This window comes from Sus scrofa, chromosome 1 (genome assembly GCF_054392235.1).
Source record: "Sus scrofa isolate SSC_HxYL_T2T_F1_AM1 chromosome 1, Sscrofa_HxYL_maternal_Yorkshire_Landrace_v2.0, whole genome shotgun sequence".
Lineage (NCBI taxonomy): Eukaryota > Metazoa > Chordata > Mammalia > Artiodactyla > Suidae > Sus > Sus scrofa.
The window spans coordinates 9,781,278-9,806,221 of NC_139383.1; the positions used below are offsets into that span (position 1 = coordinate 9,781,278).

At 52.5% G+C, this 24,944-nt stretch overlaps 1 protein-coding gene across 1 annotated transcript; it reads right to left on the reverse strand.

Annotated features, from left to right (window-relative positions):
* Positions 1–1,083: 1,083 nt before the first annotated feature.
* LOC110259919 (uncharacterized) lies at positions 1,084–23,717 on the reverse strand. The gene is made up of 5 exons (XM_085012887.1): positions 23,673–23,717; positions 23,056–23,199; positions 20,190–20,243; positions 1,395–1,595; positions 1,084–1,220 (listed from the first exon to the last, which is right to left on the reverse strand). Exons 1-4 carry the CDS (start codon positions 23,715–23,717, stop codon positions 1,449–1,451), a joined length of 390 nt encoding a protein of 129 aa, XP_084869013.1. The 3' UTR covers positions 1,084–1,220; positions 1,395–1,448.
* Positions 23,718–24,944: the final 1,227 nt, after the last annotated feature.

The following is a 24,944-nucleotide window of genomic DNA, read 5'->3' on the forward strand; positions in this document are numbered from 1 at the left end:
TTCTGTGTGCAGTCTTTCTGAGCAGGTGCTCAGCGCGGAGAATCTTTAGTAAGAGATTCGAGGGTATACGTTTCTGAGTCCTCATCCTATGCAGTTAGGTAGTTATCAACACACACCCCTATTATTTGTTTTCAGTTTAGCATGTTCAGAGAATGGCCAGGCTTTTAGAGCTGCTCCTGTTCTATCTTTGTCGCTCTGGACCTGGCCTTGTTCAACTCCCAGGGTCCCAGGAAGGCCAGCTCTTTCTGTTTTCCTCCTGTGTCTTCAAGGTGTTAGACTCGAGTTTTGGCAGAAAGTCCTTAAGGATCTGGACTGCCGTGCCCCTGGACTCTCTGATTCCATGATCCTGTTTCCTGGGCACACAGAGCCTCCTCCCCTTTGAAATCTCTGTGGAGAAGACGGGAAAACCCAGGATGGAGGCAACTGCGATCTGGAGGCAGAACAGCTAGTTGAACATGGCACCTAAGAGGTGCTCCAGAGGCAGAAGGGCATAGTCACTGAAAGGGGGCTGCAGGGAGGGCCCAGCTGCCCTTGGCACTGCCTTGTTCTGAGCTTGTGTCTGTGACAGCTGGATTCGTACATGCCCAGGGTTAAGGGTATGAGCGGGCACCAAACACAGGTTGCTCTCCAGCTCCACTTCCTACTGGCTGATTGTCCTGGGCGTGTTTCACGTCTCTGTGCCTCGGTTGATCCGTTACATAATGGGATGCATAACAATAACAGAATCGTTGAAAGTACTAAGAGCTGAGACCCGTGAAGCACTTAGAACCTACTGTTCCGGCCTGGCTGCTGTGTCACTGTCACTGGGGCTGTAATAAGGGAGCCGAGGCCTTGGTGGGCGGGGAAGTAGGACGTGCACCAGTGACAGAGTCTGGATCCAGAATCCCCCAAGTCGCAGTGATGGGTGAATTTAACAAGAAAACTAATTTCTGGGCCCCAAGCCTCCAACTGCACCGCAAGAGAAAGGCATGGCTTTGCCAGGGTCCCGGGGAGAATGACCTGGGGGCTGTTTGATAGTAAGTTTAATGGAGGCCAGTCATGCGGTGAGTCCCCCCCAAAAAAGCTCATGTAATCTTACCCTGTGCCCTTGATTCAAAGAAGGAGCGCATCGGCCTTAGCTCTGGACAGAGACCATGCCTGGACCAACTTGGGGGCCCGCTGTAAACCAAGCTGTGCTGGAGGAACACACGCATCGGAGAGTGAACTGCTGACGCAGGGCCCTGAAAGCACATGAAGCAAAGAGCTGCTCGCTGCGGGCACCGTGTTCCTACCTGGCTGTCAGCCGCCCTTCAGCAGTAGTGCTGAAAGCTCAGGAGTGGGGATTGTAGGGGCCAGGTCTGGAAGTGGCCACAGGCCCTCAGTCCACAGTCTAGAACCCCCATGGCCATGCCTACCTGCAAAAGAGACCGGGAAGTGCAGTCTGGTCAGTAGGCTGGAAGAGACTTGTTCTAAGTCGGCCAGCAGCCTTTGCCACTCTGCGCCATGTGAAGAAGGCCCACAAGGCTGAGGATGTCAAGCCCGAGAAGATGGGAGGGCCCAGATGCACCTTCAAACGCTTCACTGATGCAGGGAGGAGCACCACTGTTCTGTGTCACCTGGAAGGGCAGGAGCAGAACCTGCGGATGAGCAGAAGCCCTGGGGAATTAGGGAGGGTGAACAACCATCCCAGACAGACTGGTTTCAGGGCTGAGCCCTGCCCCTGCCACACACACACACACACGTGGAAGCCCATCAGTCCTGGCAGACTAGGACCTCGGTTGTCCTAGAACAGGCTGACTTTGGGCTGATACAGATGTTTTCTGTCCTAGGAGTCCTCTCCGGCAACACTCCCCACCCCCCCCGCCCCCGCACTCTTTCAGATTTGAATTAGGGTGCTATTGGCTATGAGTTCAACGCTAATGAGCCAACAATACCTATCAAATAAGATGTCTTTTGGGAGTTCCCGTTGTGGCGCAGTGGTTAACGAATCTGACTAGGAACCATGAGGTTGAAGGTTCAATCCCTGGCCTTGATCAGTTGGTTCAGGATCCGGTGTTGCCTGTGGCTCTGGAATAGGCCGGTGGCTACAGCTGATTCAACCCCTAGCCTAGGACTCTCCATATGCCGCGGGTGCAGCCCTAGAAAAGACAAAAAAAAAAAAAAAAAAAGACAAAAAAAAAAAAGATGTCTTTAAACAGAAGTACCATAAAACAAGTTGATGTATTGACCAATTGATGAAAAGGTGGCCAGAGACTCACAGAGACCCAGTCCAAGAGCAGTGGTGCAGTATTTGCTAATTCAATGTTCATGATGACTTTATACCACACAACTATTAAAAAACCAAGAATTGACAGTATAGCTATATGATGGAATTTTTTTGACCATAAGGAAGAAATGAATGCTGAAACGAGATGGATGAACCTTGAAAACATTATGCTAAGTGAAAGAGACCAGTCACAAAAGACCACATATTAATTCAATTTTATGAAATGTACAGACGAGGGAAATCTATAGGGGCAGAAAGACCGACGGTTGCTTGGGGCTTGGCAGGGAGGGTGACAGTGAGTAGAGGCGTGACACCTAAAGTACAGGGTTTCTCCTCCGGTGATGAAAATTGTCTAAAATTGATTCTGGGGATGGTTGCACTGTGAATACACTAAAAAACACTGGGTTGGATTGGTATAGTTGTGAAGTATATCTCAATAAAACTGTTTAAAAAGTAACCCTCAAAAGTAACTCACGGGGGGGGCAGACAGGGGGTGGGGGGCACACCCTGGTGCCTTGCCCCTTGACACCTCCTGCAGTCGCACCCTGCCCACCCCTGCCCTTCACAGGATCAGCCTCTAGCTCCCTGCATCTCGTGGAGGGAGCAGCCCCCATGCCGGTCTGCCCACTCCAGCACGCCCCCCTCCCAACACTGGCAAACTGCATTCTCTCATCACATGAGGAAGACTTTCCAGCAGAAGGGCTCTGATGCAGCCGGGATGCTCCAGAAGGAAGCAGTCTCTCCTCCTCTAATCATTTCAGCACAGTGTGGAAGATCACTAGTGGAAATGACGGGGGGGGGGGAATCTCAGCAGCCTTAAGCAATGATTCTAGGCGACACGGCTGTTCAGGCTCTTCCAACCCAGAGAGCCTTGCATCAGTTGGGAGTGCTTTTGAAAATACCTGGCAAACAATAGCGAAGAATGAAGAGGGGTAACTATCTCACGTGGCCAGAAATCCAGGGTCCGTGGATGGAGAGCGGCCTTTTGAGCACCCCACTCCACCATCCTCAACACGTGGCTGTCCACTCTAGTCCTGTCACTTATGACCCCAGGAGCCACAAGCACCACAAGAGCACACAAAAGCATTCTTTGAGGCAGGAAGAAGGTGCAAAAAGACGTTTCCTTAACTGACTTTGCCAGGAACCCCATCCGCACACCTGTCCCGTCTCTCACTGGCCATCGCTGGGTCACCTGCCCAGTCCCAGAGCAGCAGTGGGGCTGCCAGGACTCATTTGGATCCTACACAGGGCATCTTGTGAGGCGACGTCACTGGACTCACCCCTCTATCTTGGTCAAAGCTGCTGCTCATGGCAATGCAAAATAAGGAGGGAACGGCTGCTGGGTGGGCCGTGAAGAGCACAGAGCCAGTGCAATGGAAGGTGCAGGAAGAACCTCCAATGCTCTCTCGCGGGGATACTATTGTGACTTTTTGTCTTCTTCTTTTTTTTTTTTTATTTTCCCACTGTACAGCAAGGGGGTCAGGTTTATTGTGACCTTTTGAAAACCACCAGAAGAGAAAGACTTTGATGCTTGTCATTATGAGTTCTAAATCTAACCAGGTTCTACCAGTGGGACTGGCAGCTATGACCCTCGATGTCCCCAGAGCTTAAGACACTGGAGCCCTTGCCTGGAGAGTGGCCAGAAGGACACAGCCTGGCGGAAGAAGGCCAGTGGGGCACCTGCGCCTCTCCACGGGCAGAGAAGGAGAAACTTCATTGTGTTATGGACATACTCTGGTCTCAGTTCCCCCGGCAGGAAAAGCACTTGGAAAGTGATCCGATGACCTGCGCATGGCTGAGCGATGGCTCATATCTGGAGGGAACGCGTCTGTGATGAGCAGAGCCTTCCACATGTGTTTGCGAACACATGAGCCTACGCACTCTTGCACATCCATCCACACACACACACATGCTAAATGTGCCCATCGTGTCTTGTAAATACAGCAAAACAGCTGCAACCTTCTAAAAATTAATTGGTTTCTGTATCATTTGCATATTTTATCGGTTGCCAACAAAAGATAGGGAGAGGGGAGGAAATGTATTAATGTTTGAAGAAATTCTCCAAAAGGAGAAGAAATGAGCATTTTCAGCGAAACCCAGAGCTGCTCATCCAAACATGACCTGGCCTGGCTCTCCTTGCCGCCTCCCCGGCTGCCCTGCGAGGGGCAACTGGGCGCGGCTCTAAAAGGGGCCGGCTGCTGCGGATGCTCAGGACCCGCCCGGGGCTCACAGTGTTTTATTTGGGGTCTACATTACGGTTTGGGAACGGCTATTTTCCGAAAACAACCAAGGGAATTTGAGGATTTGCTGTCACAATAGGCACACTAAAAATAAAGCCGGCATAAATAGATTAAGAAATTGACAGAATAACAAAGCATAAAAAATTAGAATGGGTGCACGTGCTCCAGAGACATCGCCCGCCAAGCCGCTGAGTCGGGGGGCGTGGGGGAGGAGTTGCAGGTTTCCCGACTGCGGGGTGGGGAGAGCTGGGTCTCCTGGCACATTGGTGGCAGTGGAGGCGCGACGCTAAGGGGCGGGGAGCCACTTTAGTGGTGGCGAGTCCACGTTTTCGTGGCTGACACCTCCTAAAAGACAGCTCGGAAGTGTTCTCCAGCTGACCCCTCCTCCCCAAAGTGACGCTGGAGAAGGATAGAGATGCAGTGCGGAAGGAAGTGAGTTGGAAAAAATGGTTTAAATTCAGTTATGACATTTGGAAAAAATGGATTTCTTCGGAAAACTGGCATGAGAGGAAAGAAAAAAAAATGCATGTGTTGCAAACTTACCGTGCTAACTCTGGAGGAGGTGGGCTTCCAAGCAGGCTTAATCACCTGCCTTATCCCAAAGCTCTAGGTGGGGCTTCTGCCCCACCCCACCCAATCCTCAGTGTGAAAACGTCATTGTGTTCTTCCACATCCCAAGCTGGGAATGCCAGGGAGCCTGGGAAAAACTAAATTCCTCATTTTCTCACCCTTCACTGATTCTAAGAGATTAGTTAGCATAGAGGAATTTCCCACTAGGAAATCCAACTAGGAACCATGAGGTGGCGGGTTTGATCCCTGGCCTCACTCAGTGGGTTAAGGATCTGGTATTGCCTGTGGCTCTCCTGTAGGCTGGTGGCTGCAGCTCTGATTCAACCCCTAGCCTGGGAACCTCCAATATGCTGCAGGTGCAGCCCTAGAAAAGACAAAAAAAAAAAAAAAAAAAAAAAGAGCAGGAGACACTGCTTTCATGGGAACATCTTACTGGATTTTCTGCAACATCAGCTCCCAACCGAATTCCCTGGTATTAATAGGCATAGGGTTTGAAAAAAAAAAAAAAGTGTTCTTAGCTTAAGTAAGTTTGGGAAAGTTGCAGATGAATTTAGCTCAGCAAGTGAATTTACTGAGTCAGGACTTGGTCCAGTCTTTGATATGATAAAGTATGTTGTGAATCTTACAGGAGGGATGAAGTAGACAGGTTTCTAAAATGACTTGTACCATGAAACTTCCCCCTTTAAAAATATTTTTTTGTGTGAAATCCCCCTCCCCCCCAATAAAACTCTCTGGACCTGTGCTTTGTCCTGGATACACATTGCGTGGTTTTCCATCAATTACATGTCCCGAGGCTAGCAGCCCCTCATCCTTCAGAAAGAGATGGCACCTTAAGGAAGGAACACAGCCCCCTGCGTTTCTTCTTGGCCAAGACCCCTTTTGTTAGACAAAGGAAACATTTTCTTTGGAATCTTTCCAGTTCAGGACCAATTCCATTTCTACAGGGAGTGCGCCTAAGAGCGTGGGGGCGATGGCCCTGGGTTCTCCGCGTGGCAAAGAAGGAGGCAACCGCAGGGTCAAGTTAAACCTGGCTGGTTGCAGGCACTTTGCTTGGGCCTTTTATTTGCTGTGCTAATATTTTGGCAGACATTCGTCAGAAGTCCATAAAAGTTAAATAAATGAAATGGGCTCCTCTGTGGAGACGTTTAGTCATTTCATTAGCATAGTATTGTGTCCAGGTGCTTTGCCAAGGGTAGAGCCGGTTATGGCTTCGTCTAATTTCCTAACTGCTGGGAAAGTAATCAAGAGATTCTTCTGACGTTTTCTCTCTGTGCAGCCCCCCACCCCCAACCCCAGGCAGCTGCAGGAGGAGAGGCGGCCAAGGTGGGCTGCCAGAGGGTTAACCTTCCAGCTTTTTTGGAAACAGATGGGATCTTCTATTTTCTCTTGAAGGTTCTCTAGCCTGACTGGAGTTAAGAGAAGGTGAGGATGGGCCGTGGGGTACTGGGCTGGGGGGAGTAAGGGCACTCCGGGTCCTCCAGCTTGGCCAGGGTTTCAGAGTCTCTGGTCCAAAGTGGGGAGTGCGATTTTTGCATTACAGGCTCCCTGGAATACAGGGTTCAGGGGGCCCATCACCTCTGGGAGATCGGTGCCTTCACGTGCAGCCAAGCCTCCCTAGGGGCTCAAGGAGCATCAAGGATCTAGAAGAGCAGTCCATGCTGGCTATGCTGGGGACTCAGAAGCGCGCAGTGTCTGGGAGGAGGGAGAGGGACCTGTCTGGGTATCACGGGGAGGAGTTGCAGGGGCTGAAGGCAGGAAGCAGAAAATTTCAGTACAGGATTATGCAATGAAAATCAAGATGCTCTTCAGAATAGACCCATGCATAGAAGATCAATTGATTTTCAACAAAGGTGCAAAGGCAATTCAATGAGGAAAAGATAATATTTTCAACCTTAATGATAATCTAGCTTTGATGATACTGGAAAAAATAGATATCCATAGTAAAAAACAAAACAAAAAAACAAAAAAAAAAAACCCTCTGTCCAAACCTCACAGAATATATGAAAACTACTTCAAAACGGATCATGGAAGAAAACATAGGAAAAATTTTTGTGACCTAGGTTTAGGCAAATATTTCTTAGTTACAATATCAAACACATGACTCATAAAAGAAAAAAAGTAATAAATTGGACCTTATCAAGATTAAAAATTCCAACTCTTCAAAAGATGATGTTGGATTACCCGACTAGTATCCATGAGGAAGCAGGTTCGATCCCTGGCCTTGCTCAGTGGGTTAAGGATCTGGCATTGCCCTGCGCTGTGGCGTACGTCACAGACACGGCTCAGATTCCGAGTTGCTGTGGCTGTGGAGTAGGTCAGCAGCTGTAACTTCGATTCAACCCCTAGCCTGGGATCTTCTATACGTTGCAGGTGCAGCCCTAAAAAGCAAAAAAAAAAAAAAAAAAAAAAAAAGGAGAGAGAGAGAGAGAGAACAGGGGAAAATATTTGCAAAATACCTACCTGATAAAGTTCTTGTGTCCAGAACATATTTTTTAAAACTCTCAAAACTCAATAAAAAAAAAAAGAAAATAACACAACTAAAAACTAGATAGAAGATTTGAACAATCTGTCAAATTGTCAGATAATGCCAAGTAAGGTAAAGGATGGCAAAGAATCACATGAAAGATGCTCACAAGCTCCATCACTGGGAAATGCAAATTAAAACCCCTGTGAGAGAGCGCTTCAGCCCTCGTAGAACGGCTAACTCAAAAAGACGGACCACGAGCAACGGGATCGCAACGCCGAGTCAGAAACACTTCCATTACTTTCCAGAAAAAGTTATTTCCGAAGAGTGCAATCTTGCAAAAGAATGGTTAATTTGATGTCAGGAACCTACAGCTTGGTGTCCTGGGTCAGTAGTCCCAGGAAGATGGCAGCGTTCTTCTCATCCCCACTTAGCAGGCAAGTACACGGAGACCTGGAGAACCTGGATCACGAAATGCGTTAACGTCGAAGGTTCAAAACAGGCAGGTCAGTTCCCCACCCAGTGCTTCACCCGGCATCGCCCCCGTTCAGCTTACTTATCAACAGTGCCACAAAGACCACACAGAAGCAAACACTGCGACCGCAAGAGTGGCGGGGAAATCACCCCGCCCTCCAATACACAGCTGGCATCTCTTTGTCAGCAGGGTCACTGCACAGGCATTTGGGCTAAAAGGGAAACCTTGAGAAGTTTGGAAACATAAAGAGTATCTCTAGGAAGAAAGGTGGGATTTGACAGTGAAGGTTTCCCTGTGTATAGTTTAGCTTCTTTCGTTGCTACCCTGAACCAGAAGGAAAAAATGTTCAGTGTAGGCTCTCAAGATACTTCCAGACCTGTGCAAACAGGCATCAGGAATTCTGTTGAAAGTTGCAGAAAACTACACAGTATGATTAAAATGTCCATCAATCCCTGTTTGCCAGGTACTCTTCTGGAAGTTTTGTGTGAGAATGCGAGTCAGTCTCAAAAGGAAGGTATTACTCGCTAAGTTTCAGAGAGATCAAGTAACTTGCCTAAGGTCACACGGCTAAAAGCGGCAGAGCCAAGACTGAAACCCAGGTTTGTCTGATATCAATGACAGTCTTTTCCAGTCTCTTCACTGCCTCCACCAAAGGACTGACCTCTTGGATACACAGACACGGACTCCTTGGGCAGGTATATTCTGCTTCTATCCTATTTGTCTTTCATGCTTTATGTTTATGGGATGCTAACAACTATGAGTTGATGGTTTGCTCTGTGATTTCAAAGCAGTCCCTTTTCTTTCCCCTTTTCCCCTTGCATCTCCCTTGGTTAATAAGCACCACCTCCCAGGGGGACTTAAGTGCAGACACACCCTCTCACTTCCCTCCTTCCTCAGCAGGGTCACTAACCCTGGACAGAAACTTAAAACACAGTGACAATTCCAGCTCCAGACGAGGAAGGGGGCCCTGGCCTCAACCCCCCTCAAAGCCTAAATGTTTACTAATATCATCTCGGAAGACCTCCCACCTTCCAGTACTGGGGGCGGGTTTAAAACTGATCGGAGGAGTTCCCATCGTGGCTCAGGGAACACCAAACCGACGAGGAACCAGGAGGTTGCTGGCTTCGATCCCTGGCCTCGCTCAGGGTTGGGGACCTTGCCTTGCCGTGAGCTGTGGTGTACGTCGCAGACGTGACTTTATCTGGCGTTGCTGTGGCTGTGGTGTGGGCCGGCAGCTGTAGCTCAGATGGGACTCCTAGCCTGGGACCCTCCATATGGCACGAGTGTGCCCCCGACCCCCGCCAAAACAACCAAAAACCCTGATCAGCAGTGGAAATGAGGCCACATTGACCAACAGCATTCCTTTGTGCCTGCGGCAAACACACTTGGCAAGAAGAAAGGCTTGGAACACGCGGGTGAGGACTTTTAATTGGATGGGCCTCGTGGCTGTCACAAAAATCAATGGATTTCTGACGTGGCTGCAGATGTGCTGAGGCCTCTAGGCCCGGCTGCTCGTGCCTGCGCCCCCGGGCGGTGGGGGCCTGGAGGGCAGCTTCCGCCCAGGCACCTCCCACTCCACCGGGTCAGATGGGTGCGGGAGCCGGGACCAAGGAGGCTGCGGGAAGCGGCCAGCCCATGCCCTCTGCTGGGATGGTCTGGCACTGCCTGGCGAGAACAGACCCCAGCCGAGGATCTGCCACTTTATACCAGGGCTGGCGAGGGTCCCGCGCTCCACAGGCGGAGCAGGCGGTGGTGAGACAGGAAGCCTTTCGATGCTCTGCTCCTGGCTGGAATCCCCACGGTGAGCTCTTAGAACTAAAACAGCAGAGCAGCCTCCTGAACGTGGGGGAAAACGCATCCCTTTTCCCCGCGGGCAGCTGCCCGAGGTCTTTGGGAAGATGCAACTGCTGGGTTCGCTGGTTGTGCTTTGTTTGTTTTTGTGGTTTTTGTTTCTGCTGGGGAGGGGGATTGTCTATGAGCAAAGTAGGTAAGACAGGTGTTCTGTGGAGCCTGCAAATTTGTTTTCCTTTCAAAACGAGGCATTGAGGAAAGAGAAAAGTAATTGAGGTCCCCCCCACACCCCCCCAGAGCCCTTGACCTGCAGATTTTTCTCAGGAAAGACAATGGTGTCCCGTGGAGAGAGGCAGAGGGACCCCAGCAGCGGTGTGCGAGCCTGGAGGGGACCAGGGCCTGGAGGGGCCCTCTCTCGGGAGCTCAGCCCCAGAGCTGAGAAGAGCAGCGGGCAGAGTCACAGGAGCGCCAGAGCTCGGGGAGGGAGCAGCAGCCACCGCCTGGGATGTGTCTTCTGAGGACTTGGGGAAGCTGCTCCTAGACCACGGTACAGCCTTACGGGAGGAGATGGAGGAGACTCTGTTGCCTCTAGGAGTCTGCCGCCTCTCCTGCGAATGGTGCCAAGAGGCCATTCCCCTTCTCGAACAGAAAAAGTACCCGCTTCACGTTTGATGACATCAAAAATAATTTAAAATACTTTATGGCCAGCCTAGTTTCTAATCTTTGTCCGGTGGCCAGGATTGGGCACGTTCACCACTGTAGCTTGGGTTCAGTCCCTCATCTGGGAACTGAGATCCCATACCAAGCCGCTGCACCCGGCAGCCAAAAAAAGAAGAAGAAATCTCAGATTTTGGACGCCCCTAAGCCCACCTGAGCCTGGTTCTCTGGAAAACACCTTTGACGTCCACATTATGAGCCTGCGGAAGCTGTGCTTGTAGGCTGAGTTACATTTGCTTTACAGCCTCTGGTTTTCACAGCCACATAAGCTACTCTCTCTCGAGACATTGCTTTTGCGAAAAATTTGTATTTTTTCATCAGTCCATAAATGAATATTCTTTAATTCAAGAAAATCCTTTAAGGAGTTTGGAGTTTATTTGAGCACATGCAAAGGGTGTTTTCCAACCACAGTTCGGATGTTTAGTATAATTCTCAGCCCAAATCACGTGAATTTAAAACTTTGAATTGGGCCTCTTAGCCCAATAGCTAAGCATCTTCAAAAGGTGCCATTTATGAAGAAAAATATGGTCATGAAATGAAGGATCTGGGGAGTAAGTGATCCTGCTGATTACACTAATAGATTGAAACCCATAAATCTTAGTTTCTATTCTTGGCCCCGGAGCGAATTTATGTGTTCCCAGCACTTGGCACTTGGAGGCAAGAGGGAGAGAGACTCAGAAATTGGATATAAAGGAAATACAATCTTCCTGTAAAAAGTTAGATTATGAAAACCACGTATAAGATCAAAGCAAATATATGCAAAGGCAACTTAAAGAAACAACCATTTACAAGTCAGGTGCAGGTCAGCCAGGACTGCACAGGACGGACCCCCAAAGCAGCTGCTGGCAGCTCATATCCCAGCAGAGGGGGAGCAGGAAGGGGCAGACAGGAATGAGGAGGGAGGAGGGGGCAGGGTACCTCTGGGCCAAGCCCTGGGGGCATTCTGCTCTGTGGGCAGCCGTAACGTGTACATGGTGACTGGGGTCTCAAACCCCTTCTTTGCCATTTACTAGCTGTGTGATCTTGAGGCAGTTACTTAACCTCTCTGAGCCATCACAGCTTTATTTGGGAAAATGGAGATAATATGCCTCTCCTACGGGGTTGAAGAGGGATAAAGTGTATTTCAAGCACTTAGCAGAGGGGTGGTGGTGGTGGTGATAGTGGGAGGAAGTGATTCTGGGGGGAGGTCTGAGTTATGGTGGCAGTGATTACAGCGGTGGCGGTGATGGTAACAGCAGGGAGTCTGTCCTCAGGCAGAGATGGCCAGGTCGGGCTGGCCCAGCCTGATGCCATTAGCAACACCCACTAGACAGACACGCCAGGAGGATATGGGTCACTGAAGAGTTGGGTTTCCTGGTCTTATCGCCACAAGGGAGACCAACATACCATGAACCTTAGAGCATCTGAGTAAAGGGTTGGGGGGAACTTCCTATAGTACTGGGGTTTGTATTAGATGATGTTTGGGGCCCTCACTCTGGACTAGAAATCAGAACATGAAAACTAGGTTTGAATGGGCGTTGCTTTTATGAACGATGGTAACTGGCAGAGAAAGGGCCGTCTCACACTGGGAGGGAGGGAGGGACCTGTGGTCATTTTGTAGCTTAAACAGTGTGCTTATTCTTTTGTCTGTGTTCAAACATGAGTATGGAGTGGCCTTGTTTTTTCTCCATCCTGGTCACAGAGTGACCTTGTTCAGTGCTGGTGTTCAGTGAAATTGTGTTTTTGTTTAACCAAAGAACGCCCCAGCCGAGCTGTGAGGGCCAGGCCAGCTCCCAGCTGCCAGCGGCCAGGTCCCACTTTTTTGTTTCTCACCATCCAGCCCCAGAATCCTTGCTCTAGTTCACTGCTCACCAAGTACCTTCCCATTATAATTGGGCTTCCCACCTACAGGACCTGCAAGGGACAACTGTGGCCACACAGATCGGAGTATTCCAGATGCTGTGTTAAACGCTATGGCACTGCCACTCTTACAGGTCAAAAGCACCTGAATATCGGCAATTTTACACAGTTGAGCCTGACTATTTCTCACTGTAGTTTAACAAACTGTCTTTCTGGAGCCCATAACTGCCTCCCGTGAGCCCATGGTGAGAAGAAGGACGCTACCTCTGGGTGTAAACGATCTGGGGTCTCTGATCCTTTACACGTGACCTTAAGTCACACTCAAAATTATCAAGGTCACATGAGATTCTTGAAAGAATACCAGATTTCCCCCCATGACACCTTTTAAAATGTATCAGGCGGAATCTACCCCCCCCCCAATAAGCTTAGGCCACGTTGCTAAGTCAGTGAACTCACCAACATGCAAGACACCTGGGTCATGACTGCCCAGGCTCGGCCGCTGCCCACTCTGCCCACATGGAAGGGGCTGGGTCCGTGGTGGGAGCAGGGGGAGGGGGCACATTCAGGAACCAATGGAAAAGCATCCGGGGATGCTCCCTGGGCGGGGAGCTGAGAATCCACACCGACCTTGAGGGTGGCTGGGTCCAGGCAGGGCAGTGGAAGCTGCCAGACGCAAACCACAGGCCCATATCACATGTCCCTGCTACGCGTCCCCAAGCCCGAATGGGACCTTAGTGAAATTCCAGTGGCAACTGCTGCTTTAATTGCTACTTTTACCCCGCAGGAGTCCTAGAGCGCCTGAGCGGATTAACAAGTCAAGGCGGATAAAGCCACCTGCACTTTGAATGGTTCTATTATAAGGGCACTTGCTGAGGTCGAAAGCAAGCAAGCAGGGATGCTGAGTGTTTGCAGTGCTCTGCCCAGCTGGGCTGGCCCCTTGGGTTTGGGCGCTTCTGGCCAGAACGGGTTATACACAGGATGTAGAACCGCGGCTGCAAAGCCCAGTGGTGAGCACATAGAGCCCTTCTGAGCCCAAGTCGGCTTGCTGTTACGAACGACTGCAAGCCTGGGGGCTTCAGACAGTGGACATGCATTCTCTCTGGTGGTTGGGAGGCCAGAAGGCTGGCGTCAAGGTTGGGGGCCGGTGGGTGGGGGTATTCTGTTCCAGGCCTCTCTCCTCGCTTCTGGTGGCTGCTGGCAGCCCTTGGTGCTGCTCGGCTTCCGTCCCCTCACTCCACTCTCCGCCTCTGTCATCACAGGGGCTCACCCTGGCCTCTGGGCCCTCTCCTCAGGTTCTCCTTGTGATGGATTTCGGATAATTCAGGATGACCTCATCTCAAGATCCTTAACTGCATCTGCAAAGACCTTTTCCCCAAACAAGGTCACGGTCACAGGTTCTGGAGATCAGGGCCCGCCACTCAAGGCACTCTAGGAGCCCGGTGGGCAGGCTGGCCCGGCTGGCAAGTGCTCCCCTGCCTGGCCCTTCCTTAATGGCCTGATGGACCTCTCAGCTGGGCTGGTCCTTCATGAACGCTGCGGCCTTCTCGATGGGAGCCATCTGCACCCCACCCGCCTGGGGAGGGGTACCGCCCAGAAGTGGCTGGTGTAGGGAATTCCTCCCACCACAGAATCCACCCTGTAAACACCTGCATGTTCACCTTTTGAAACCTGTGCTGCCTCGCCTCCTCCTCTCCTCCTCCAGCTTTTGGCCTGATACAAGGTGCTAGGGATCCAAAGCAGAGGGACCCCAGCCGCCCTCAGGACCCACAGCCCACAGAGGTGGACAGACAGACCCCGCCTCCTCCCTCGGTCTCGGGGTAGCGCGCGCACAGGCGAGGTTTCCCCCAGGCATCCCGGGTGCGGTGGCCCACAGGATGCATCCGGAGGAAGGAAGCTCCCAGTCCTGGGGGTGGCTCCTGATTTCCCGGGCAGTGAGGGCAGTGACTAAGCACCTTTCAGTCTCTGCTCCAGCCATTAATCTAAGTGCCGGCTCGGCCTGGATGTCCTGTGCTCGGGGAGCGCCAAGGCTGTCCGCGCAGCCATTGATTTAAGAGACAATATCACTTGCTTCCAAGTTTATGAGGCAACAAACAGCCCTGCATATTGATGCCCGCGGAGATGTTTGCTCAGCACATTTGCTGTGCACGTTTATTACAAGGGCTGCGCTTTAAAGCAAATGAAACTGCAACTATTTTCATTTCCTTTGGTGGGGTGTGCCCCTCCCCCAACAGCTGTCACAATCTCTTGGGTCCCTGTCCCTCTTCCTGGGGGCACAGGGTTGCAACAGTCGAACCAGCTGAGATTGGATGTGGTCACAGTAAACTCCCCGTCTCCACTCCCTTGGGTCCTGGGGAGCCATGAAGGGCTCACCTGCCGGGAGGGCCTTGGAACCAGAGGAGGGGTGAAGAGGCTCATTTTTCCGAGGGCCCTGCCCTTGAGCCCAGCTCTCCTCCCCGAGAAGAGCACACGCGGCTATAATAGAGCCGAGCCGGCCGCCAGCATCCACTCCCCACGCAGCAGAACACACCAAATAAAATCCCTTTTCATCTTGAGAAGCTGGGACGCTCCCAGGCTGGGCTGCTAGTCCATAAAGATGAATCTTCAGAGCATTTACTGGCTGGAATGCCCCGTGAATCCAAACTGGTTTATGTATAAAATATTAGGAAGGTTCTGAGGAGGTTGGTGAGGCTGGGTGGGGAGCGGGCGGGAGAGATTGATGGCAAACTTTGTGCCAACTGAGCAGTTCCGTGCATGCCGAACGGCGAGAACAACACTTGAAAAATGTATTAGATTATCCAGAACACAACGCTGATTTATAGGCACAGCAATCCCCAGCTCGCCATCCATTTTCGTAATAGAGAGAGATTAGGGCGACGACGGTGCTTTGTTGGGATTTGCCAGCTCGATCCCCACCCCCAGCCGCCCCCGAACCCACGATGAATCACACGATAAAATCAAGACTTAGCACTTTTAACTGGACCTTCTGATGTGGAGGGTTTTGAGATGTGAAGCATTTCTGATTTTGGAATGAAAGCTGACTGCATGAGGAATTCGTTTTTTTAAAAATCGAATGGTATTAGATTGTTTACCATCACAAAGAGTTTCCTGGTGAGTGAGGGGACCCGAGCTCTCCAGGAGCTCTTGGGCTGGGCTTAAAAAAGGAGGGGCCTGTTGGGAGCGGCCAGGTGACTCACCCTGGCATCGCATGCAGTAGCTGCCAGGGGTCCCACCTGGACATAACTATGGCCCCCCGCCCATGGCACCTGGAGCCACTTGAATTGGGAAGGACAAGGACAGGGCCTGCCTGGAGCAGATGACACATCCCCTCAACGCTCTCCGTGGCCACATGTCTATTCATTAGACATTAGCCAACACTCAGGATGGGCAGAGCATGGGGCCAGGTTTGTGGGAGATGCCACATCTGGGCGCCCCCTCTGCTGTCCACTAAGGGCTCTGCAAGACATCTGAGGAAGCAAATCAGGGGTCTTGTCCTCCAGGGCCTTACCTAGGGCAAGGACCTAGGGCAGACAGAAGAGCAAATGCAGAGCACGTACTCAAATCAAACTAATAGGAACCGACAGCCCGTCAAGTCAGGGGTGGTGGGTAAGAGGGGCCAAGAACTTGAGGGGGGTGCGATGTGCTAAGGGGACTTTTCTTTCTGTGCAAAGGGCTCCAGGGAAGCACTGGGAATGGGAAGTTGTCTGGGTGGACGCGGATGTGGCTCATCCACAGGGCCTGCTCAGCAATAGCTTCTGTTTCTCTAGAAGAAACGTGACCCCTAAATCTGTCTTCCACAACCCCCCTCTTCCAGGGAAATCTCACTCCCATGTTTACTGCTTTCATGGTTTAGAGAACTCTCATCCTGTCTTCTATCTCTCACATATGCCCAAGGCCAAGCCTGTTCTAGGACGCCCGGGCCACTCCAGAAACTCTCCAGCAAAGTCCACCATATACCCAAGGAGGGCCAGAGCCTGCTTCTCCGCACATGAATGTCTCAGGCCGCTGGTGGGGATGCTCTCGGGGTTGGGGGGAGGGGGTACCCCCCATCCTGCAAGGCTACCAGCTTCTATAGCTGGTTGGACAAGTGCTGGTGCCTGCCCACAGGGCTGACCACGAGAGAGGAACGGGATGCCTGCCCTGGGGAGCAACCAACAGCAGAGGAGGATGAGACGAGACATGCCGTGCACCAAAGCTCATGGCGCAGACAGTAGACGCAGTCACCGTAAGAGCTGGGTGGTAACTCTGAGACCCAGCTGCTAAAAGAGAGTTTGAGGGGTGTCTGCCGTCATCACCATCAGTACCTTCAGTGTCCCCAGTCTATCCCATCACCAGCAGCACCAGCACCACTGTACCTACCGTCACTGTCACCTTTACAACTACCATCAACACATCACCACCACCACCGTCACTGCTTCTTCTTTTTTTTTTTAGGGCCACACCCTCAGCCCATGGAGGTTCCCAGGCTAGGGGTTGAATCGGAGTTGTAGCTGCTGGCCCACACCACGAAGAGTGACGCCAGGGATCGAACCAGCGTCCTCATGGTTACTAGCAGATTCGTTTCCACTGGGCCACAACGGGAACTCCCATCACTGTTTATTCTTGAAGGTCCCTGTGGGTCAGGCCTTTGCTAAGGACTTTGCATGTACCTAGATTAATCCTCATAACAACCCAGTGACGAAGGGGCCATTGTGCAGACGGCTGCACTGAAGATTAAAGAGATCACCCAAATTATAAGTGGCAGAGCAGGAATGCAAGCCCATGTGGCCTGACTCCAAAGCCTGAGTTCACCACACCCCAAACTGCCTCCCCTCCCAGGGCGGGGCATCTGGTTGAGGCTGGCCTCCTGAAGGGTTGACCTGGGGAGAAAAGATCGGTCACTTTAGGTCTTGGGCAAGCTGCAGGTGTACGAAAAGTGGACATGTGATGGCTACATGTCCTTTGTATCATTCCTTCTTTCACCACCGATCCCAGTGGAGAAGGGTTGAAGAGGCTCAGGCTTATTCCTAGAGGAGCTCACCCATGGCCCTTCAGGAGCCACATATGGCCGTGTCACTGCCCTTGGCTAGGAGGAACATGAAAGGACCCCCGTGTCACTTCTCTGTTCTGGGAGCCACCATGGGACCAGGTGGTGAGACGTCTCAGCATCCTTCACCTGGTACCTTTCTCTTCTCTTTCCACTGTCAACCTGAATACACTTGTTACACATGCTTAAAAAAATACCCACACAAGACAAAGCTCCGTCTTGCCAAAGACATTTTCCCTTAGATTTAAAACCCTGTGTAATTTAAGAGATATGCAATTCATGTGTCTGCATTTAAACCATCAAAGTGCTTTTAAAAGAGCTATTTGAAATCTTTGGAGCTTTATGAACCTTTAAAGTTCTTTCTTTGAAACATGGGAATCGCACACTGCCAAGGATAGAGATAGTCAAATACCAAAGGCTAGGGGTGGGTTTGAAACTCTAAATCTGTGACATTTCACTTTACAAAACTGGATTTCTCATCTTTAACATCTACTTCCAATTAGGACCGGACGACAAGGAATGCTCGCTCACACCTTGCGTGCCAGCCCGCGAAGCGCTCCCAACCCCAGAGCCTGCAGGGCGCGGGGCTGCTCTCAGGGCTTGGCTAAGGGGGCGGAGGGGTGACATCGCAGGGGCACCCTTGCTAAGGCCACCAGAGCGCCAGGGAGAGGGCAGGAGTCTGCAGAACAGGCGCCGCCAAATTTCACTCCCAAGGCTGGTTTAAAACGGGGGTTCCTAGGTCGCTCGCCCAGTGTCCCTGAAAGATCTGGGGTCCCCCCAGCCCACCCTCGCCCTACACAGGTGGTGCCCGGGCTCACTCAGGCCTAGGGACCCCGCTGTGCTCCGCGCCATCCCTGCGGCTCCAGCCGGGTCCCCATGAAGCTGACCGCTGGGCAGAAGGCAAGGCAGGCGCACGCCAGTTTTTGACCTTGGCGGGAGGTGCCCGCGGTCGTCCCCCCGGCTCGGGAGGCCCGTCTGCCGGGAAGCAAGCCCTGCAACGCAGTCCAGCTTTGCGTGAGTCAGGGCCGTGGAACTGGCCCACCCTTCCGTCTCCGGGCAGCCGTCCGAGTGGTGCGTGGGCCCCAAGGAGGCGACCTCGCGGGGACGAGCCCGCGGAGTGCTCCTCCCTCTGCCGCCGCCTCGCCGCTGGCGCGCCCTGGACCGCGGGGCCCTCGCCGCGCGCCGGGATGGGGCTGCGACGTGCGTCTGCCGTCCCAACGCTGCCAACCACAGCGGGCCGGGAACCTCGAGCATATGCCCAGTCCCCGCAGGGCTCCTTGCTCTGACCTCGGCCCGATCCTCGCCGCCCCACCCCTCCTCCCCTCCCCTTGGTGCCTCTGGCTCTCCCTCCCCTTCCCCCCTGGTACTGGGAAGCCCACGTCTGGCGTTTTTATACCCGCCAAGCCCCACACCCAGGGATGTTTTACTTTTACTTTCTCTCGCACCTTCCACCCTGCTCAGGACCGGCCAAGGCAGCCAGAACCCAGGATTGAAGATGATCTGAGGAAGCTGTGCTGCCTGCAGGGTGGCCTGGGCCTAAGGCAGGGGAGGGCGGCAGCCTGGGGACACTCGACCGGCCCTCTCTCTCCTCAGTTCTTGGCAGAATCCTCCTTTCTTCCGGAAAGGCCCCGCGGTGGAGCAGCTGCCCCGCCGGTGTGGTTCTGGACATCCCAGCTCTCCTCTCCTGGGCTCCACCCCAAACCATCGGCTAGAAAATTCTAAGGGCTGAGGAATTTTTAAATTGTTTTTTTTTGAGCAGCGGCATAAGATTTCAAATCCTGGGGCTTTGGGTTCCCTGCCAGCGCAGTGAAGAAAGGTTGATAGGAGCAGGTTAAAAGTGCCAGGGGAGAGGGTTCTGCTCCATGCCAGCTTCCTGCTGGCATTCCCCCACCCAACCTGATTTCGCACCCTGAGTGATTCCCCTGGGTCCTCGTTCTGGCTGCCAGCAACGCACCACGCCCAGGCCAGAGTCCTCACCGAGCCCTCTCCTGCTGGCTCCAGGCGGCCTGCCATGACCGAATCAAGCACCGATGGGAAATTCCGCCTGTGCAAAAGGAAGGGGGAGCCGCTCCCTTCACAGACCGCCCCCCCTTTCAGTTTCCCTACCGCTGCTACAACCAAGTCCTCCTGCTACTCCAGCAGTTAGACTGACGTCTGTCTCTCCCTTGCTCCCCTCGACACAAATCCAATCTGATCCAAATCCTGCCAGTTCTCCCCGTGAAATGTCACTCAAACCCACAGAACATTCGATAAGCGTTGAGTCTTGAAGGCCAAGAGTGAATGGAAGGGTTTCCAGACACGGGGACAGCAGATGCAAAGGCAAGAAGCAGCAAGAGCACCCCATGATGGGAGCCAGCCAGTGGTCTGGAGGCCCCTGCTGGATGGCGCCCCGGGCCCCCTGACCTTGGCCTTGGCTGTGGTCTGGCAGCCAACACTATGTCTCTTAGTCTCTGCCCTCCTCTATCACCGGTTAAGTGCGTCCAGGAGCCCTTGGACTCCAGTTCCATCTCTCTCTCCATCACGTCCTGAGGGGCAAAGAGCTCCTGAAGCGTCCCCCCCCCCGCCCCGGTGTGAGCAGGACTTCCTCCGCATACACGGGTACAAACTCCAGTTCCCCTTGTGAGATGCAAGCTTGTGTCCCTCTCAGTCTTTGAAGTCTGGGATCAGTCCTCTCATGATAGAACAGGTCCAACCCACCCTCTCCAGCTCAGCATCTCCTCAAAAAGGAGGTTCCCACTCCCTTCACCAACCTCCCCCATCTGACCGCATCTCTGCCCCCTGACTCCTCGCAGATTTCGCTCATGGAGCAGCAGGGTGCTACTCACTGTGACTGAACCGTAGGTGGGACAATTGCCGGCCGAGAGGAAAGCTTGCTTGGCCTGTTCATGGAGAACATTCATGTTAGTTTCATGACCGGGAGCAACCCCACCAAGTACATAAACACTGCTGAGCACACGTGGCAAGCCCTCTTCCTGGAACAAGCTTGGGAACAAGGCCTGGCTGGTGGCGTGTTTTCATGTGGGCTTGTCATCGTGGGAAATGACAGCATCTTTCAGTGCAAAAGGCCCACTCACGACAACTGGACATCTAAGGATTCCCATGGCCCCCAATTCTTTACTGTGTGCCTGCTACTACATTTCCAATTAAATACAGAGGTTTTGGGAGCAGCCACCAGCCTTTCAACAAATTACGCAGAAAGGGAGAGATGTGACCTTGGGTCCTCCCATCACCATGGAAACGCATCACTACTGCATGGAAGTAGAGACAATTTGGTGTCCTGGTCCGAGTGTTTCAAGGGGACAGTCCTGGTCAGGCTCACGCTGCCATCAGCTAGTCCCCCGCATTGCTCACTTCCTTCTTCCCCCAGCCCCTGAGGTTCTGTAAGTTCAGAGGAACCTTCTCTGGGGTTCCCCATGGAGCTCCAGGGCGGAGGGCCAAAGGGGTCAGAGATACTCAGACAGGAAACTGTGCCCCACCCTTTAGTGGCTGTGCTGCCAGGCAAGGCCAGGTCCTCTGCACCCATTTCCTCAGTCAAGGGAGGAGCAACAACCCGGCATCTGGTCTACATCGTCACACGTGCAAAGGAGAGAAGGTCCGTGGAGGTGACTGTAAATTATAAAGCGCGGCATAGATATCAGTTTTGTCTTTTTGTCTTTTTAGGGCAGCACCTGGGGTATACGGAGGTTCCCAGGCTAGGGGTCAAATTGCAGCTGTAGCCGCTGGCCTACACCACAGCCACAGCACCGCCAGATCCGAGCCGCATCTGCGACCTACACCACAGCTCAGGGCAACGCCAGATCCTTAGCCCACTGAGCGAGGCCGGGGATCAAACCTGTGTCCTCATGGATGCTAGTCGGGTTTGTTCCTACTGAGCCACAAAGGGAACTCCCAAATATCAATTATCATTGCGGTACTTCACTTCCCAATGGCCCCCAGGCGCTGGAATGTAAGCCACTAACTTACAGAATAATGAGAATTGTGAACGATTACGAAGCGCTTCCCGCTCTGAGGAAGAGCACTTGGTGTGAAGAGTTTAACTCAGTCCTCACGCGGATCCCTGCGCGCGTCTCCGCTCCCAGGGGCGGAGCAGAGGGGTAACCGCTGGCCCCTCACAGGAGCTCTAGGTCCCCAGTCAGCCAGAGCCACGTGGTCACTGTTTGCAGAGAGTCCATCTTTCTGAGGCTGTACACACACACACACACACACACACACACACACCCCTCCACCATCGTCTCCCAGAGGGTCATATTAAGAAGGCTTGTTCCAGAGTTCCCATTGCGAGGCAATGGAAATGAACCTGAATAGTATCCATGAGGATGCAGGTTCGATCCCTGGCCTTCCCCAGTGGGTTAAGTATCCAGCATTGCCATGCGCTGCAGTGTGGGTCCCAGACGTGGCTCAGATCCCATGTGGCTGTGGCTGTGGGGTAGGCTGGCAGCTGTAGCTCTGATTCGACTCCTAGCCTGGGAACCTTGATATGCCTCAGGTGTGGCCCTAAAAAAGCAAAAAACCAAACCAGCAAACAAAAAAGAAGCCCTCTTCTACCACCTGGAAGCAAGGCCCAGGCACATGTAGGTGGACCAGGGTCTCTCAATCAGGTGGCCTGGCCTCTGGGGTATCTTTTGCCAAAATTGTGACCACAGAATTGCTCTCCGCTCATCCCCACCCCACCCCACCCCAGCCTCGGGGTGCAGACCCTTGCAGCCCCTCCTCAGCCAGGCCCCTCTGCTGGGTCTCCAGCACAGCCGATGTGCTGCCATCAAAGGGCGGGGTGGGCAGATGCTGCATTTACTCCCTGCCCTCCCTCCAGCAGTGGGACCACATCGGCCACTCTCCTCCAGGGCCTCCTGCCATCTCCCCACCCTCCTCCAGTCCTCTCTGTGTGCCTCCTGGTCCCTGTTCCTGGATGCCAACCTGGGTGGCCCAGATCCCATCCAGCCAGTGGTCCTCTCCGTTCAGACAGAGCCCACCGCTTCCCAGCTGCAGTCACGTCCTCCCAGGCTGAGGACACCAACACTGAGCCAAGGGCATTCTCCTCCCTCAGAGGACATCCCAGCTCTGGGACCCTTCGGAAGTGCACGGAAGTCTCTGACCTGAGGCAGCCCTGCGAGGCACGCCCCGGTGCAGAGGGCAGGTATTTGCAAAGCAAAGCTCACCTGGCCCCTCACGCAGGGGCTAAATCAGAGGCACCTTGAGATCTCAGGGAAGGGGGCTGCCCACGTTAATAGCGACTCACGGTCGATTCGATTAGAATTACTTCTGTAGCTAATTCTGGCAGCCGAATGTCTTCATTTAAAATATACATATACATGTATTTTGTTCAGTATTTTAATTAGGCCCAAAGGAATATACTTTCAAATTTTGGTACACTTCATTTGTTATATTAATGAAAAGCCACTTTAAATCAAGTTTCATGTTGATATTTCATTATGTATGCTGTTCTCACACATCTCTAAAAGAGATTTACGTTACAGGTAGTAACCACAAATACTGGCAGTGGACATGCTGTTAATTTAAAATGTAAAGTTTTCTCTTGAGGTGCGGCAGAAATATAAGGTTACGTTCGAATCCAGGGCAGCTCACTTCCCCGTAAAGTGCCTGCAAGTAGAAGCCCTCAGAACCCCTGGCCCCCAGCCCCTCCTGAGACCCAGCCTCCAGCTTCCCCAGCTTCCAGGGAGCTGCGGTTCTTACCAAGACTTCCCGGGCTGAAGGCAGAATCCTGTGCAGGGTCAGAGGCCACACAGAGGGGATGCCCGGCTGCCACTGCCTGCTGGGTGTCAGCGACGGGGAGGGAGAGGATGTGGGACCCCTGGGCCCTGTGCTGCTGCAGCGTAGCTTAGATGTGCATGCTTGGCTGTGGCTCAGGCCACACACAGACACACACACACACACACATGCACGCACGCTCAGCGATGGTGTTATTGTGCCCGGCCCTTCCCCCAGTAACGCGGGCAGCTTTGACAGTGACGCTGCCTTTGCCTCTGGCTATTGCTGAATGTTTCTAGGTTCCAGGCTCCGTGCCAAGCGCGTTAGTCATAGTTCATCACAATGGACCCACACCTCACTTCAACATAGATGGCACTGCCCAGCCACACATGGCAAAGGGGAAAACCGAGACTCACAGGCTAGCAGATGGTGGAGTTAAGATCTGGGGTCCCTGAGCACCACGCCCCACGGAGAGCAGGTTCTGCTGGAGACAGACCTCCGGTCCCTACTGTTGCTGGGATTTTGTGACATAAGCCTGGTTTAGCAGCTGAAGAAGAAGGCCACTGCTTTCAGTCATGGTCCCATGCAGGAGAGCCAGTCACAGCGCCCCAGTCCCTGTCCACGGCCACTGAGCCGTCAAAGGCCATGCTCCGTTTCAGACATGTGCCCCTGTGCTCACTTGCCACAGTGCTTACAAGCAGTTTGCTAAATGCGCTCCCACTTCGGCAGGTGGAGGGCGACCCACGCAGGAAGATGAGGCAGGAAGATTGTTCTGAGCTGCTCGGAACCCGTGGGCACATGATTGCACTTTGACCCCCTCCCCTTGGCTTTCAGGGGAGGGGGCAATAACCGGGTGATGGTGGTGGAAACAGCAGCCGGCGAACTTCTTCTCATGGCCGCCAGCACTTCGACAGACTTACTATTACTTTCTGGACCCTCATGAGGACCCTCCGGTCAAGGTGTTGTCGTTATCCCTCCTGTTTTCACAGCCGAGCAAACCAGTTCGCAGAGAGGTCAAGTGACAAGTCCCAGGTCACACAGCAGATGCGGTGTCAGGGGAGTGCAAAGGGGCTAGCAGGCTGACACCTGTTTGACAACCTCCCTTGTGTCATGGGGGGTGGGGGGCAATGTCCTGATTGACGTTTTAACATCTTATGAAGGAAAAAGGGATTTCAGACAATATTCTGCAACTTAATTTTTTAAGAGAAGTTTTTTTTTTTTTTTTTTTTTTTTTTTTTTTTTTTTTAGGGATGCACCCACAGCATGTGGAAGTTCCCAGGTTAGGAGTTGAATTGGAGCTGCAACTGCCAGCCTACACCACAGCCACAGCAACAAGGGAGCCAAGCCACATCTGCTACCTACACTACCGCTGACGGCAACGCTGGACCCCTCACCCACTGAGTGAGGCCAGGGATCGAACCCCCATCCTCATGGATACTAGTTGGATTTGTTTCCACTGCGCCACTATGGGGAGTCCCAAGAGAACAGCCCTGGGCTTTGCAAATAAACAGAAGCTGCTTCCTAGGCTTCCCAACCTTCCAGGTGGCTTTTGAGATGTCCTCACAGGGCACTTTTTCACCCCAATACCCACCAGAATCCTGGAATTACGTTATTTCTATATTTACAAATAAGTAAATAAGTCTAAAACAAATACGTTTTCTTTCTACCCCACTCAGGGTTGTCAGATAAAATCCAGGATGTCAGGTAAATAATACATATTGACATTTACACTAAATTTAGAGAAATGCATCATTTTTCTGAAATTCAAATTTAACGGGACATCTTGTAATTTATGGGCTAAGTGTGGTGACCCTATTCCCACCGGCCCCACGGCTACAAGAAGAAAGAGACGATAGTCCAACAACGTGTTCCCA